The 18,576-nt window shown below is 36.9% G+C and overlaps 1 protein-coding gene across 1 annotated transcript in view; it reads left to right on the plus strand.

Annotated features, from left to right (window-relative positions):
- Positions 1–16,972, plus strand: part of SNX29 (sorting nexin 29) — a 135,662-nt gene extending 118,690 nt beyond the window's left edge. Inside the window, exon 21 of the mRNA XM_080383431.1 lies at positions 15,145–16,972. Within this exon, the coding sequence (XP_080239557.1) occupies positions 15,145–15,274 (130 nt within the window). The 3' untranslated portion in view covers positions 15,275–16,972. The remainder of the gene's footprint in view (positions 1–15,144) is intronic.
- Positions 16,973–18,576: the final 1,604 nt, after the last annotated feature.

An 18,576-nucleotide genomic window follows, 5' to 3' on the forward strand; every position in this document is an offset into this window, starting at 1 on the left:
TTGATATTTTTTTTTCCCCATGCAGCAGTATATATACACCACTCATCCTGAAACCTTAGAATTCATATCTGTATTTCCTCAATAAGAAACATTTTCTTTGTACAATTCTAAAACTCTGTTGTCTCTGTTTATTGGTATCAATATACTGTAAATGGATATATAAAATCTTTAAATGTGCATGTGTGGGGCATATGTGCATCCTCACAAAATTAAATCTAGATGGCAATTTTAATACTATTTAAAATACAGGCGTTTGTGGTATCTTCTGTATCAGGCTACTGTGCTCATTCTCTAGGCCTAAGGTATGAACTCTATGGAAAAATACAGGGAACTGAAACACTTGCCTAGGTAAGCTAACCAGCAACTCTTCCAGATGCAATATGATGGTTGATTCTGACCATATTTGTATCTCTGATTTATTGTGGCATTGTTAGTCTTTCAGTTTCATGCGCTGCTCAGTCTGTGCATGTTGCATAGCTCACCCAGGCTCGCCCAGAGCCTCGAAGTCTGCCTGTCAACTCAATTTACCAGTCTCTGTTAAATTAAGTCTCACTGAGAGTTTGAGGTAGGTGTATTCTCAGTTCAGCAGGCTCTGCAGTGGGTTAATTTGTTATTTGTATTGTGTTTGTCTCCAGATGGAATGCCATAGTGTTATACTTAAATCTTGAATAAAATAAATGTATGTTTTAGTTCTCATACAAAAGATAATCAAGAGTTGCAAAGGAACCATGAAAATGTTAACGTACAAAACAATGTAGAAGACTGCTTCCCATTAACCTCCTAGTCTCTGTCTGATTACTAACAGTTGTAAAATAATGACATTTGAAATTTTTACATTTGAAAGAGATTACATCTCTACAGGACTGATAAAAACTCTTCTTGTAAGCATGTAGAACATATTTCTACTTGAATAGCTAAGAAATCTTACAGGGCATTTCCTTTCCTCCTCCTGTTCAAATAACAGTAATTATCAGTGTTTCAGATTTTTTGGTGCTTATTAACAAATATGCATGATTTGTGTAAGAAGCGAAGTCTAATACTCTTGTTTCTAACTGTCTAGTTATTTCTTTTCAAAATGTAAAACGGTTTCTGGCATGACTACTCGAGTAGGATTCTTTTTGAAAAATTGCTCCAATAATATACTGAATTTAGTGAGAAAGTGGTTGGTTTTCCTTATGGTTTCCTAAATTCTCTAGTAAATGAGACTAGATGCGTCTGGACACTTTATTTCCTAGTTATCCCTTGTCCATGATAATTGCCCCATTATTCTGCTGGAGCCGACTTTTCCAGAGGAGGAGAGCACAGAGGAGTTTGCAATGCAAACAATCAATATTAAGAATGTTCTAAAATGTTGGGATTGTCAGCAAGTGCAGATGCCTAGATGGATTTGCTGTCCCTGCTGTGTGATGGGACATAACTTTGAACATGTGGGAGCTCTCATGCTTTAAACTACCAAAGCTGTATTTTTCTGTCCCTTTTCAATCAAAGTCCTAAATATTAATATAATATTTTAAAATGGGCACAGAATTTCCAATATAAAAGGTCTGTAAACATGTAGAATATTATGTTACATCCTAATACATATTTTTATGTAGCATTCAAGTCATAAGAGAGCAGCAGACTGGCCAGAATAGAGTATTTTTATTTGATATGAAGATAATTTTTTTCTCAGTATAATTTTTTAAGCTGTTCAGCAGGTGAGAATTGTCTCTGTAGTGACAGTTACTAGAATGAATACGTAGTGGTAAATGCAGATTATAAGAGCAATTTATTGCATGGTTGTTCAGGACTGTTGCAGGTACCTCACTATTCATGTCATGTGTACACCCCACAGACACCTCTGATATCTCTTATTTCTTTTCACAAAATTTGCTGCTTCTTGAGCCAGTTTCCTGCCCATTGAGTTACATTACCATCTGGTATCAGACTTTATGACAGTTATAAACCTAAAGCACTGATATCCACTTAATGACCCTTGTTTGCCATGGCAGCAATATTGTCAAAGAACGCAAGTTAAACAAGACCACCCTTGCCCAACTATATGTGAATTCCCTGTAATGAAATTGTCGTTTTCAGTCTTACTTTTTGGCCGACTAAATCCTGCAAAACAGTTTGTAATATTTATTCTACAGCTGCACTTAAACTAGCTGATCTGTAATTGCCTGTTAAGTTTCTCTTTGTGGAGATTATTTTAAGAAAATTGCCAGCTTTGGATATTCACAGTCAAATATCCACATATGTAGCTGAAGATTGCATAATAGCTAGTTCAGGAGATATATTTTTGAGAATGTATAGGTAGGAGAAGGGAACCATCTGCAGGTCTCTTACAGGAAATAAGTGTACCACCAGAAAGTGTTTGGGAAAGTGTTCATCTAAACACGTTGTTTTGTAAGAAGCCATCTGGTCAGTCAGAGCAATCTACGTGCAAGTGCAGATGGATATGAGAGCTCTGGGATCCATAACCCTTAGTTACCATTCATGATCTTCAAAACAGTGCCTTAGAGGAGACCCCTTTTGATGATGTATTATTCCACTGTGTACAGTGATAGCTCAAATGCTCCAAAATCTGATCTCTTTTTTGGAATGGCAGAGTACTGGAAAAGCCCATGACATTTCCAGGAAGAGAAATTTTCAAAGTTACATTCTACATACAGCTGAAAGCAGATTTCAGCTAGGTAGTGCAGTATGAGGACTCTGAGTAGGTGGGATTGTGTACTTTATTTATTGACAGATTCTCACAGCCCAAATAATTTCTAGTGATTTTTTATTTTAATTCACATTCAAAATGTACAGCTGAAGAAGGAAATATGTATTTAAATATTAATTCACAGAATGAATAGAAACTAATGGAACTGAAAAAATCACAAATAATCTTATTTATAATATATAGTATTTATAATATATTTGGAAGCTGCATACCATGCAACTGTGGCACTTTAAGAGGTTTTTGAAGCCCTACTATTCTAACAAAGGGTGAGGTTGTTCCTACTCCTGAGTGACTCTGATGTGTTGAAAGGAACTTAAGAGCTTCTGACTTACTTCGACCAGTCTGCATGGCAACATACATCACTTAAAACTACACTAGCCGGGCCTGGGTGACATGCCCTGGACAAAACTCAGTCTGGAGATCAATGAGATAATCCCTACTTAGAGAAATATCATATAGAGTGATGAAATTGAGAGACACAGTTTCTAACGGGTAAATCCTGGTACAAACAACAGTGGCTTAAATTCAGAGGGTATGTTCAAGAGAAAGTCTTTGGCTTGCCATTTTCAACTGGAATTCTTTTAAAGGGGAGGCTTGATTGAGATATTTGCCAACAATGTAGACCATCTAAAAAAATCACTTTTATTCCAAGACTTTCTAAAATGTGGAAGAATGGAAAAAATCACAGACCGGTAAGTGTCTATTTGTTATACAAAAGCAACACTGTCCAGTAAGCACATGATTTGTTGTATTTATTGTTTAGGAACTAGGGTCTGAGCGACATGCCCTAACAGGTTAGCTGTATCTCCTTTTAGTCAGGACAATAGACCTGTGTTCTCTCTTCAGTTCCCAAACACCCATTGTCTTATCACCAAATTGTCTTCCTGATCCTCTGTGAAATTGAAAATGGTATTTTTTTCAAGATACCTGATGCAGAAAAACAATGAACGATTCCTGTAAGTCACTGCATGCTTTCATTTCCTACTGATGGGAGTCACAGAGGGGCACAGCCAGCCTCAGTCAAGCACTTTGTGTTCTGCAGCCTGCAGATCAGGCCTTTGTGCAGAAGTAATCACTGCAGATTAAGGAAAGGGCCCTTTTCATATTGGGTGGTTCTGTGTGACATTTTGGCACAGGATGGCATTTGCAAACAGTTTTGGTGTAGTGTATTTATGTAATCCATTGTCGGAAGTATTGCAAGCTAAACTCAAACATGAGTTTTTGTTGTTTGCTACGGATCTCCTGAAATGTCAATGTCTCAGTTCAGTTGCCCTTGAGGAATCTGTTAGGGAGGAGAAAAACAAAGGAGAACAAGTATTGAAAATACACTGTTCTTTACATCAGAACACACTGTGCGTAAATATACTCCCATATGTAAATTTCACATAATTACTAGAATGGCAGGTTTTTTTAAAAATCAATTTGCTAATGACATAACATGACTTCAAAATTTTTCTCTTCATGTGTTTTTAGATTTGGAGTATAGTGTTCTGTCATGCTTATTTCACTGGGAATAAACCCGAAAATTAAGTTTAATTTTTCCACAGTGGAAAAGATTTTGAGGAGTGGACGAGGCTTTGCTGAGAGATGGATATATAAGCTTTATTCATTTCTCTTAGCAGATGAAACAGTAAGGAGTACTCATGAAAATATAGTTTAGAAAAATCTGTTTATACATCTTATATTGCAGTCTTCCAGTGTTTATTCATCCTCCTTTCTGTGCAGCACTGACAGTAATGGATAAATGGATGCATCCATTCAAACACATGAAGCAAATAATCTTCATAAGGGAGGTATCTTTGTGCTTGTGCATGTACTTGGCTTTAATCCAGACCGTAACAAGTTTGTTTATGCCTAACTGCACAGTTTTTCAAAAGGAGGTGGGTTATTTCTTTTCCTCATTTGAACTTGTATTGAAAAATATTTCAGCAGCCATCAGTTTCTCGTGTGAAAACAGCATGAATTAGCTACAGGCCATCACTGAAATTCAAAACATCCTACAGAAGCTTTGTTCCTTGGTTTTGTTAATCTGCCAGCTATAAACATAGTCCATTCAATTCTGTTGTATTTCAGATGCTATTTTTGTGGTGTATTTTAATATGTTTGGCACTTCTGTGGTGGTAGCAGAATCCATGAGCAGTTAGCTGATGGATTCTAGAATAACTTGGTGTAATTATAGGCACTCATCTATTAATAACAAAAATTAATGATATGCACGCATACTTCCCTGCCGTATCACTTCATGTCATTAACAAATGAGTAAAGAAAGTGCTTGTTGCTATAGTTTTAGGAATATTCTTTACACTGCTTTAGAGGTCTCCAAATACATTCTCTGTAGGTGCAGATTAGGCCAAATGGCAGTTTAGAAATGCAGAGTTACCTGAACTGTTGAGGTCTGTGCAGAAGTAATAGAGGTAGCTTCATCACACAGTTCTGGTTTATCTGCAGCGTGCAGAGATTGCCTAGATTCCCTCTCCACGTTCGTTTCACATACTATTTCAGTATGGCCCTAACCCAGGGATGATGTGACTGGGGTCCTTTGCGTATTTACAACATCGGTCTAAGTATAACATCAGGCTATTCTTGCCTATGATGATGTGGTCAGAATAGCTGCAGATTTCCTAATGCAGATAGGCTTCATAGTGAAACAGGCTCCTTCAGTTTACTCCTGCTAAAATAACCCAATCTTAGACAGAAATTACAGCAATGATTGGTATTGGGATGGCTGATGTCACGGTCTCCAAGAGCAGACGAGAGTCATTTCTTTTCAAATCTTCACATATTAATTACACAGTCCTCCAGAGTTTGATTATACCAACAGCAGTATGAAGGTTTACTTTTAGATTAAGATTTTTAAAGTGTAACACTTACACTTAAGAGTTTAGTGAAACGCATGATATATAGTAAGAAGGAGAAGCACTAGTATGTGGGTCTGCAGGGATTGCTGTTCCCTCTAGAAAGTGTTAGAAATCTGTGCCTTGTAAACAGCTTGCATAAGATCCCTTAATTTTGGAACTGCAAAATGAGCCAAAGAGCCTGTTTCTGACTAGTCCATGTCTATTTTAACTCTGAAATCTTGTTGCTGAAATTTTATTCTAACCTTTAAGAACTCATAAATTAATTCTTTAGAAGAGATTTAATTTATTAGTCTTACTACAGTTTCTGAGTAAATCAAGAATACTGAACAGCTCTGAATGTCTGGCTCCTTTAAAAATCTTCCAGTAGAAGACTCCTACATATTAAAAGAGAGAAATCCCAAAGCACTAGCTGTTGAGAATAGCTAGGTATGACCAAAGGGAAATAAAATAGGGCTGGTCTGCATTGTCAGGCAGACTGAATATTTTACCATATTTTTACTGTTAGTGCTATAGCTGAGTCAAATGCATCTAAATCCTGAAGGCTCCAACAAAACCCAGTGCTCAGCGTTTTCTAAGCACAGGGCGGCTGTATGTATGATTAAAAATGCTCCTTGTCTAACTGCAGAGCTGTTGTTACTGCAGTCAGGTTGATGTACATCACCTATGCACCCACAAACAGCATAAATAGCCTTCACATTGCATCAGTTCTTTGCTTTTCAGGCCTGTATAGTAATATTGCAAGGAGGAATTGTAGGCACATGCTGTATACGGTGTCTTCTAAGACTTTTCTCCTGCTGCTTGCAAAGCAGAGCTACCCTAACAAAGATAAAATTCTGCATCATCTTACAGCCTTCTGGTACCTGTATATACAAGGTACAGTATATAATACTGTAATATTACACAATAGTGTAATATTGTCCTCTACATGCAGATGCTTCATTGATCTGTTTCTAAACCAGGGAAACTGGTACCTCAGCAGCTTTTTCAGTTACCATTTTGTTCAAAGTTTATTCAGACCCATAAAATGTCCTGTGTCAAGGTTGGCTGGTCTTCCTAACACCAGAATCTTCATGTGGCCGAAAGCCACAAAACTTAGAGAGACAAGGAGAAGACAAACTTCCTGGTGAGTTCAAAGGTAAAAGATGGAAGTGCCTTTCTTGTGATCCAGTAACTTCCTTTATGGGATAAAAAGCTGTGCTACAGAAGCAGATACTTTGAGTCGCAGCAGCCATTTTCGTGCTGCTCTGTGTAGCTGAGAACTGAGAACTTCCAGTAGCTCCCAAGCTGCTCTTGCCCGGTTGCCAGTCACGCAGCTGCAGTGCTGGATTTGCACCTAAATGGGTGCCAGCAATATGACAGTCACAGCTGATCACGGCTGTCTGCAATTGATTTTTCTTTAATATTCTGGCAAGGAGCAAGCTTATTGCAAATTTTATTTGTTTTTATTTGAACTCATTGGCAAATTTGTTACCTGCATTAGAGGGGGACCAAGATGAAACATGTTTTAAAGATTCTGAATCTGATGATACCTAGAGAACTGACCCCAAATTTCAGGAGCTCATGGCTAGCAGTGTGCTGTGCATTTAGGTCCTACTGGAGTCAGTAGCAAATTTTGCTTCCTGTTAGCCTAATTTAGACTGGAAATTAAAAAAAAGATGAGCCTGTATTTATCATTGCTATTTCATTTCTTACAGAGTAAATAATGGAAATCTGACTAAACAGAAAATGTGATTTTGGGTGCCAAATACTGTGGTCGTCTTTTTGCTGGACAGCCTGATGCTTGTTTAGTTGCTGTCTAATCAATCAAGAGTGTTGCATCCCAAGCTGGCTCCCTTAGCCATTTACTGGGCAATGTCATACCTTCTTTGATTAGCTTCGTGTTCTGTGTTGGATTAAATGTAAACATTACTCCTTGTCTTCATTACCAAGGGCAAAGTCAGCATTTACCTGGTTGTTTTGTTGACAATACTAATTTCTGTACTTTATTTAAATATTTTCCCATCTTGGTTACTTTTGTTTATTCAGAGTACAGGTTTAATTCCACCGTGCCAAGTCTCAGTTCTCTCTCTGTGATTATGTTTCCATGCGCACTATTTTCTATGTGCTGTGCAACTCTGTGTGATTTTGTTGTTGTTGTTGTTTGGTTTGGTTTGGTTTTTTTATGTTTAGGGAAACTAAAAATAATAGATTAAAATTAAGAACAATCTAAAAGCTCCTAAAGGTTGAGATTAAGACCTATATTTTTGAGTTTTTAGGTCATGGATCACTATCAGTATCAAGCTTATTATTGGAGTGCAGTAAGGTGCCCTTAGTATTTAAAAAATACAAACAAAACCCAGAAAGAGTGATTGCCATAAAGCACTGTTCTTCACTTCTGTTATTGCTAACATATTTTCCAGAAAAGAGTTATGATTCTGTGGGATACTCGAAGCAGTTTTGGGGTTTGTTCATTTTTTCACATTCATTGCTATTACTGTTAAGATGACATCCATTCAAATCTGAATCTGTCCCTGAGAATGGTCATGTCAGCTCTCTTCTGCCTTGTTGCATATGTTAATATCATCCTGTAATCTTCATGAGAAATTAAGATACTTGAGAGAAGCAGCTGATACCTCTTAACTTGATGGAGCAATTAAAACTCAAGCATTTTCTTGGAAGATCAAAACAACATGTTTTGATCACAACTTTTTTTTATCATCCCATTTGCTTTTATGGTAATTTTAAAAGAAGGGTTTTGTTCTTAAAATAATAACGGTAATTGTGCAGGTTGTTTTTTTACGATGAGCAGTTTACTTGCAAAACTCAAAGCAAAGACAGTTAAGTTGCATTATTCCCATGGAGACTATTTAAACTATGTTGAAAAGTGTAAATGCTAGTGCTTGTGGGCAAATATTCTTGCCTGGCTGAATTTTGAGCAAAGAAGAGTAAAGAAGCATGGAGGGGCCAAAGCCTCTCGACAGGGAAACAGCAGCAACACCAGGGCTGTTACCCCCAGCTCGGAACTAAAGCACTAGCAGCTGTTTGCTCCCTGAGCAAATGGAAACGTAGGTGGCGGATTTCCAGAACAGGAGGCGTAACTGTGCTGCATTACCTGTGAAGCTGAATTATGTGGTGTTAGAAGTCAGATATTAGTGAAGTAAGGCACCAAGTTTTTAATTGAAATTAGTCTGACGAATTGAGAAGCTCAGTGTCAGGTAAATGATAGGGATGAACAGGTAGGAAGAATTGTTGTAAACTTTCAGATTTTTCTTCTCTGTGATATTGGCAAAGTTAGGCAAATTAGAGAAGATGGTAAAGCTTGCTTTCCCCCTGCCCCCCTTCGCATGAAAGGTGGTTGACTTCGCACTTTTTGTTCTGTGTAAATTAGAGATGGGTAGCTCACAAGCGCTAATATGTAACTCCTGTTACTGGCTTCTCATGCGCTGGTGTCTGAGAACACTCTATCTGTAAACTCTTCCTGTGTTACTTCCAGTGCTAGTTGTATTGATTGTGGGCTGTTCAAAAGCTAATTTGGTAATTAAGGTTGTCTCTGTTCCATGTCATTTTTGCGTGCAAACAACTTGTGAATATGGAGGAGGAAGTGCCTGGCTAGTCACTGTAATGCACTGCTGTCTCAGCACGTTGAAATTGCTACTTGTCAAACAAGAGGTTTACTCCTTTTATTTTCACATATATGTTGCATTGTGAGTCCTGATGCATGTCTGCTGTTCTTAGTTACCTTGATGTTTTTAATAGAAATGTATCCTAGATCTATCTCTGCTTTCCTTAAAGATGATAATTATAGTACTAGCAGGAAAAAATAAATTCAGGTATTCACTGAACACTGTTCTGAAAGCAAATCCTACATTTTGTTATATACACAGGCCAGGAACATGTTCTGCTTAGGAACCGTTGGTTCATTACATTGCCTATCAATGAGAACTGGTATGTTATACTGCTGACAGAAATCCAACTAACCCCCAACAGAGTGGGATGTTGGTGATTTCCAGATGGAAATGGATGGAATAGCCAAACTTACTGCCTTTCAGCTTATCACTGAAATACACAAAACAATTATGAATAAATAGTGTATTATGGCAAACTTTTTCCTATACATGTGTTCAGTGGTTTCTGGTGTTCTAGTTAGGTGTGAAGGGATCCTTTACGTGAGTACCGTATTCATGCATTATGCTATTATTGCTGGAGACATTGTTCTGTTCCACAAAAGATGGAAAAGGAACCCTTCCCAAATGCAGATGCCGTTATGCATTAGAAAGCCAAGGAATGAGACTAGGTCTAAGTATTGCTGCTGAGAAGTAAACTAATGAAAGGTCATTTTTACAGGGTTCTGAGCATTTCCTGAATGAGAGTGCATTTAATAAAGTATAATTCAGAGGTATTATCATTCAATTTATAGGATAGAACCAATGGATACTAAACATTCAATGTACAGTAACCATCTTGTTATGCCAACTTCAAAGTCAAATTAATGGAAGAAAAAAAAGGTCTGGTCATCAGAATTATATATGGTGTCATGGTTTACAAGAAAAATGCAAGTACCAATGCAGATGATGGTTATGAAGAAAATCTTCATGCTGATATGGAAACTGATTTGTAGCATGAGAATGTTCAAGTTAGGATCATTCAAATTATAACAAATGGAAGCATGAATATGTGTTTGTAATTATTTTATAGCGAGAAGAGATGGAATACATCATTAGAACTGTGTATGTGGAAGTAGAAGGAGATGTACATTAAATAAAAAGTTGGATAGAATATTAGAATTAATGCTTTTTGTTTCTTGATCAGTTCAGGTCTAATCTTAGCAGAAGATGATTATTCAGTTTTTAACCTGATAGCTTTGCTCTAATAGTGTCTTCAGGATTTTCCATGTTGAAGTGTACTATAGAGGGATTATTTTATCCATATCTTTCTGTTTCTTCTGTGAATAGCTGACTAAACATCCCAGCTCAGTCATTTGTATTAATAGATGGAGATCACTTTCTTAATAGTATATTTCATTTCTACAAAATTGGGAGTGATGGCAGAAATGTGGCTCCAATTATTTTTACACTTCAGCAATTGGAAACAAGGATTTTACCCAGATGACTGCAAAGCAGGAGTTACTAGAGTACGTAAAATGATTTGACAAAGTCAGTCTTAGTTAATAATGCCACTAAACAGGTGTTTTAGCTGATTTTAATTGGCAGAAGAAGGTGCTGAGATATATTACATTGGCAAGTCAGAGTAAGTTCTCATTGTCTAATAAGGATCTCTTAATATAATATAGGCATTGTTTAATACTACCTTTTTGAGGAGGCTGCCTGCCAGAATCCAGTTTACTACAATGATTATTAGGGTTATAACCAGAAATTAGATTATTATCATGACAAACAAAAATATTAATAACACAAGAAGCTGGCAAAAAGGAGTCACCAAATTAATGTGCCAGCTATTGCCTTTCTTCTTTAAGCATGTTTAATACAACTCAAGCAAAACTAGAATGTCTCCAGAGGTGCATTTACATGTGAGGTAGATAGAGGTATATGAAATACTTGATCCTGAGCTTTGCTGCACTCCCAAGATGGGCTTATTACTTCTGGTCTCTGATCTCTGGCTGGTACGGAAGTATTTCTAATTGCAGACATGTTATACTATTTTTTTAAAGAAACTTCTCTGATTTTATCCTGAAGAGTAGACAGTGAGATGGGAATTAAATTTCTTCATGTAGAAGTTCACAATATCAGCTAAGAGAATACCACATTCTGTGTGCTAACTATGTAAAGAAAAACACACAAAATGTGGTTTACATTTTGATACATGGAGAGCAATAACTGAAGGTATGAATAAACTAGAAGCTGATTAAAAAGACCAGTTATTTTAAGCTATTTTTATTGATGCACCTTAGGCAGAACTTGACACCAAGACAAAATCAATGAAACTGAATTGGTATCCAAACAAATACTAGGCAGATCAATCAGGAATGCTTAGAAGCTAAACAATGACCTGGTGGGAAGAAGGAATTGATTGCCTCAGCAGGTTGCTTTTTTTCTTTGGAATGGGACAAGGTGAGAATGTAGAAAAGAACTTGAGCCTTTAATACTTGGACATTCTGCTGCTGAGTAGGGTAATGCCTGGTGAGCATCTAGCCGCCTGCCAGATGCAGCCTGGAAAATGAAACCCTGTTAAGACTTCAGTGTCTAAGAAGATAATAGAATGGAAAGAAGAACTTTGTATTTAAACTGAACGAGTGTAACTGGGACAGATGCAGACTTGCAAGAGTATTTGCTTACCACAGGGACGTGGGGTAGCTGTTCGGGAAGTTATTCTAGAATAGCTACTCCCTGGTTTAGATTTATGTACTTCTAATTTGTATTTTAATCTGAGTAAAACCGTTAACTATAGGTGAAGCCTAACTCAACCCTAAAAAGACTAGCTTGGAGACTGGTTTTGCAGAATGAGACAAATGAGAGGATTTGCAGGCTTTGCATGTAGGTATACTTGTTCATTCCTCAATCCCAAACACAGATTGGCAGAAATAGATTTAAGAATGGGCGTTTCCACCCCATCTTCAAGTGCGTTTGCCAGAAATGCTGACAAGATCATGTCAAGGACTTCATATCTCTGCCCAACCGTTCACAGAGTATCTGACCTGTTGAACTGTCAATAGGTTTAAAAAGGTGTCTGGTTTGTGCCAGAGACTCTCCAAGTATCATGTGAGCTCAAGGCCAGAACTGGATTATTAAATCTAAGAACAGGAGACAGAAGAGATGGGAGATTAATCTTTACCTCCTATTTGGTCACCGTGTGTTTTGGGGCTGGTTAGTCATATTTTCCCCAAATTTAGTAGTTTAAACTTTGTGGGTGTTCCTTGAAAGTCAGCATTTTAATTTCAGAGTAAAAAGCTATAGAGCTGAGACCAACAGGTGAGATGGCAAGTTTTCTCATCAGGTTTTGGAGGAAGGAGGCTGGAAAGGGGCTTGACAGATACACTTTTAAAAGTGGGACTTCTTTTTAATACTCTCAACTTTTTTCCCCATACAACATCTGTTTCCATGGAAGTCGGTCAGTTCCATTTCAGCTCCAGTTTGCTTTTTCATGCTGGATGATGCTTGAAGATCTCATTCTTCAGATATAAATTAGTTTCTGTAAACCTACATAACATAATGATTTGTCTTCGAATTTGGATTGTTATTATAAAAATTAGCTAAGACATTGAAGACAAATTATCTCTAATTTCATTATTAGATGTATCTTGTAGTAGCATCATTTAAATTAGAAGCATTACTTGCAGTTTTTGTCCTCCATTCACACACGTTGGTGTTCATGTAATTATCCTAAGATGATCTTATTACCTCAGCCGTGCCTATCAGGGAAGACCTCTATTAACTCATATCTCTTCATTTTAGGGAAATTAATTTTGCACCTTTTGCGGTTTTTTTCTTTGGCATTTTTCCTCCAGAAGGGAAACGTGACTTCCCATTGGGCTGACAGTAATGTCATGTTGTGGACATGCCAGCAGGAGGAGCTTGTGTATAAAAATGTACTTTCAATAAAGCAATCACCAAATTATAGTAATTGCACATAACACTGTGCTTTCTTCGGCAAACTACCATGTATCCATAAAGTAGCTGTCTGTCTGCCTGATAAAACTAAAGTACTATCAGCAGTGGCCATTGTGTTGGTAAATTAACCTACTTCAGATTGACAAAAGCCCAGTGAGGTGAAAATTTAATTTTATTCCATTGCTTATTTGATATTTAGGTACTTTTGTGTTTACGTGTTCTGAAAAATGCATACTTGTACACAGAATCACAACCATCTGAAGCCAGTATCCCATGCTGTATTTTACAACTATTAGTGTGTCAACGCTGCATCGCTGCAATTTTATAAATAGTATAAAAATAATGAGTAATAATATTCATGTCACTAAAAGAAATCCATGCTAATGAGCACAGCTGAAACTGGATTCACATGATCAGAATTCTCTACAGTAACTTGGATAGCATTGCTGAGTTTCAAAATAAGAAGTCATAGGACCAGGGTTGGAAGTCTAATTATCCTTGTCTGCCAAGAATTAATAACATATGCTAAATTAATTTTTAGAGTTTATTATTTCAGTGACAAGAAAAATAAGGAATTAGAGACCTAATTTGTTAATCTTGTTAAAGAGGAGGAGGATGTATACCACAGGTATTTCATGCAACTTTGTCATGTGAGGGTGTTCCTGCTTATCTAGGAAGACTAACTACTGTAATAGGAGTACGATGAATTTTAATTTAGAAAAATCCTGTGGTGTTTTAACTAAGGTTATTTTAGACTGTTCTGCTCAGAAATTTAGACAAGTAAAATACACTGCCATTAAAAACCATAATTTTATTTTCTGTGAATGTTTAGCATATGGACACATTTTTTTTCTATACTGATTTTTTATTATTACTGTAGTGAGTAACAGCTAATGTGTGCATCGTGGTTACCAAGCTAATGGCTACCAGTGCTACAGCTGCCTTATCGTGCAGAATTGCTCTGCTTTCCGCAAGTGAATTTTCCACTCAGTCCCAGGACTTGTTAAAGGCTTTTGCTTTGCCGAGATCTCTCCCGTGTGGGTGCTCAAAATGCTCAAGTGGAGCCGCGTGTGCCCATGGCTTTTGCAGGGCTGCCTGACCTGTGAGGAAGGTCACTCTGCAGGAAAAAGGGAACTACACAGAGTACATTCAGTGACTGTTTTAAAATGTATCTTTATGTGTTTAATCTGGCCAAAACTGCAGATGAGCAGTTCCTCCCTTACGGACTTGTTAACGCGCTCTGAAGATGAGCATTATAAGGGTTTTTTTTAACTTTCAAAAATAAGCTTAGCTTTGTATGGTGTGTAATTTTATTGCCTAGCTGAGTTGCAAAATGCAAAATTTCGGGTTTTATTTATTGATCTGTATGTAAGCAGTATAATTAAAAACCATGTGGAGTCCTCTACAAGAATGGCAATAGTACAATGCTATCCCTTTATACTGTAGTTTTCCGAGGAGTCTATAGCCTCTGAATATCACCTAGGTAAGCTGGAATTTTCTGTTACTGCTTGTTTATGAACTTAATGTACTTCTCAGAGTCTTTTCCAAAAGGCTCATTCATGTAAGACTGCAGTCTGTTGTGGGTCAGAAGAGACTGAAGAATTCCCAACAGGGATGTATTACTAATGTACTTCATCATGTAATGATACATCCATCCATTATTAGAGGATTGTTAAGTAGAGCATCATCCAAGCTCTTGTCTATTTTGCTTGTACTTTTATCGCTTCAGAATGCTTTTCCCACCATTTCTGAACTGCAAACTCATAGAGATACGCTTTTATCCTGTAATTTGCAATCTTCCATAAAGTATTGAAAGTTCTACTAGTTCTCATTTTTGAAAGAGCCCATTTTGTAATTCACACTTGAGATACCAGTAGAAAGAATGCAGTTCTGTGTAGTTGAAGATGTGTGCCGTACTTCGCAGTCATGTGCCAGACTCTCATAACATCTGCTTTTTTCATGTTTGGAATAACTACAGAATAATTTACGTATAACATAAACTAGATACTTCTGTCTTTATTTCTTGTCTTCTTAGTGATATTCCACCTTCTGGAGAACCAGTAAGCAAAAGCAATCGCTCGAGAGTGACAACACGCTTCCCCAAACTATCTCGCAGCCACCAAAGAGAGCCACGAAGCCTGGAACCTCAGAGTGGTGATCTTTGACCCTGTTTTTGTCATTGTGAATACTGGCACCATGTACTTTAATTCTGTGATTCCTTCCTAGCCTGTATTTATAATTTAAACTCCTGAAGAGACTACAGCTGCATCAACTTAAATCCTGAAAGGAGACATTCATTACTAAGGGTCATATCCTGATTAACTACTTTGGAAGGCAGTAATCACTTTCTCAAAAGAATATGAGGGCTCTTCACCAGGGCTCAGCAAACCGATAGGCATTTTCTTTGTTTTGTAAAGCTGCATTGCACATATTCTCCTTTGTTCTGAAGTTCTTCTGTTACTATGAATTCCTTGTTTGTATTGTGTTGTCTCCCTTTCTACATGAACGTTTTTCTGTTCCAGAGAGACATGAGTATCATGTCAAGACAGTTTGTTTTTTTTTTTCCTTTGGAGAACAGTTACAATTATTACTACTTAATGTGTCAGAAGAATGTGCTTAAAAGAACCTTACTAATTTATTACCTTTTGTAAATAGGAAGACTGGAGTTTTTTTGTTGTAACCTCTGACACACACAAAGGTTTTTAAAAAACTTGACAAAGTTGACAAGGGAAAAACATTACAGGTGGAAAAATAGCTTTTGTACATTTCTAGTTAGATATTCTCAATAGCCTTCATTTGTGGGAAGTAATTCTTTAAAGTCAGAGAATGTAATAATTTTTTAGTGAAATTTCAGTCTTGCTGTAAAGCTGGGTGCAGTATCATTGATTTCTACACACCACAACAAGGATACACAGAGTTAGTGTGGTACAAAACAGTGGTTTCAAGTTATGGGTTATATTTTGTTATTTGTTGCTGATGTTACAGAACAGTCCATCATTAACAGGGCAGTCTGGAATTCTTCCTCTGGTTTTGTAGAACCCTTCGCATGGCGACACTTAAAAATTGCCTGTAATGAAAGTGCCTGTTACCCATCACCTCTTACTGAAAAGTAATTTGTAATGGTACTACTGTAAGAGTAATGAAAAAAAATTGACAAGAATTATTACAAGTGATGGAAGTCCTGACATGGATTAACTGGAATCCAGTTCAGTATCCATTAGCTGCGCTGCCGTAGGCAGTTAATTATATGTTACTATCTTCTTCTCTTCATTAAGTTTAAGCAGTGTACGTTCAAATTTTCTATCAATTATATTCTGGTTTTCCTTTGTGTAAGAACATCTCTCTTCTCAGAAGTTTTTTTGGATAATGTTACTTAAATTGATGTGTCTTGTCATTTTATTATCCACTCATTATATTAAATTCTCATGTCAGTAGATACTGAAATCTAGTATTACTCTGCAGAAAAACAAGCTGATGATTAATAACAGATTGTGTACCTCACTGCTTTACTAAAGTTCTAGCAAACTGGAACTTTCATTCTGCAAATCTGTGACCATCATGTATTGTTTTGTCAGGTAGGTGGTCCAGTCATTTTGAGTGGGGGTTTGTTACACACAGTGAGTAGCATCAGTGGGCTGGTGCCTGAGTGTGAGCCCCCAGTGCTGGATTCCTACCATTGAAATATGTAGCTTATAGATTGCACTGAATAGCAAAATGTGGCAGAGGGAAGTGGAGTTCACTCTTCAGGTCAGAAATTTCAGTAAATGAAGTACCACTGAGTAAAATGATGTCACAGAAATGGAACTATTTTCGGTCAGTAAGAGAATCTCATTTACAAAATAAATAGAAAGATAAAAAGAAAATCCAAAAGGCCAGCCTGGGAGCTAGCCGATTTGTTTTTATTATAAGATGAGTTACTGTTGGTGTTTTCTGTAAACTACAGCAGGACATTTATTTAAGAAGAACGTGAGTATCTTGTCATTTAATGCTTCTCCAAACTCTTCAGTCTGATACACTGCTGATAGTTTAGTTGGAAGCAAAAATAGGTATAACGATGGTCTCACTTTGAAACAATTCTAAATTAATTTTTCTGAAAGTGGAGACTAGGTTAGAAATATAACACACGTTTATTAACACAGAGTTGCAAGTAAATCTGAAAGAAAACACTGTGTGCAAACCCTTGTGATGTATCTGTCACACAAAGCTCTCTTCATTTTCAGGAAATAATTCAGAAATTAAAGCATTCCTTATTCAGAAACTTGAAAATGGTAAGAAATCTCATTTAGTGCAGACTAAATTTAAATATCTTTTTAGTTGGTTAGCAGGAATTTTTTTATATAGACACTTGGATCTTATTTCATTCTGGATTATCTTGCTTCTTGTAGTTTTTAATGTATATATGTAGATCACAAAAATACTAAACTTGTTTACTGTGTACAAATGTGTACTGTGTACAAATTGTTCTTTACAATTAATTACCTTTAGCTGAATGGTGTATCGGCTCCTAAGATTACAGTCTGCAAACAGTGTTCACTTTGTGATACTAGATACTATCATGGGTGCATTACTAATCCATTTAAAAGCTCATCTGTGATTTCTCTAAAATCTCAGAAAATAATTAAATGAAAGCCTTTCATCACCAGATAGCTTTCCCACTTTATAACCCTGGTTATTCTGAAGATCAGTGAGGTACTTGCATGACTGCAAGTAGATACCTGGCGATACGAATGCCCAAATCTTTAGCACCTCAAGACACTGTAAATGCCCTGTCTTTGAGAGACTCGTACGCATCTGTCACAAATCCCACTTCTAATGTTTATCTACCAGAACCAGCAAAGACTGTTGAAGAAGGTTGACCAGCTGGTATTAAGAATCCCAAATAGTTATGTTATTCTTATAAAATACCTGTAACAATGATTCTATCAATTGAATTATTTTGTCAGTTTGTTCTGTGTCACCTAATTCCATGCATGTAGTTAGAATTTTTGTACAAATCTGATTTCCTTTGGTACTGACTGATAGTTCTTAAACCCTTGTATGGATGTGGTCAGTGGCTGGTGCACCATGAGTTGATGGATTCGACCAGTTCTTGTCAGCACTGTAACAACAAAACGGAGAACTCGGACAGGCTGGTCCCTGGAGTTGTTCCTGCGAGCCTCAGGCTACAGCGTGGTGTGAGGCAGTACCAAGGAATTTATAATACTGTTTCCATTTCACTCCTGTTTTATCTTCAGATGTATTAGGGCTCTAGGGCTGCTCATCTGGAACCTTTTAATGACTATTCAAAATAAATTGTAGAAACAAGTGGCACCACACTTATTTTAATGCTGATCTCCAATCACATGCAAAATGAACAATTTCCTAAGAAACACAGGCCAGGCAAGACTCGGTTCTGTCTTTTGCAGATGTGATTGTCTTATCAGTATTCATTACATATTGACTATGGTTTTTCAGAATCTCATTTATT

This window comes from Falco punctatus, assembly GCF_963210335.1.
Source record: "Falco punctatus genome assembly, chromosome: 4".
NCBI lineage: Eukaryota > Metazoa > Chordata > Aves > Falconiformes > Falconidae > Falco > Falco punctatus.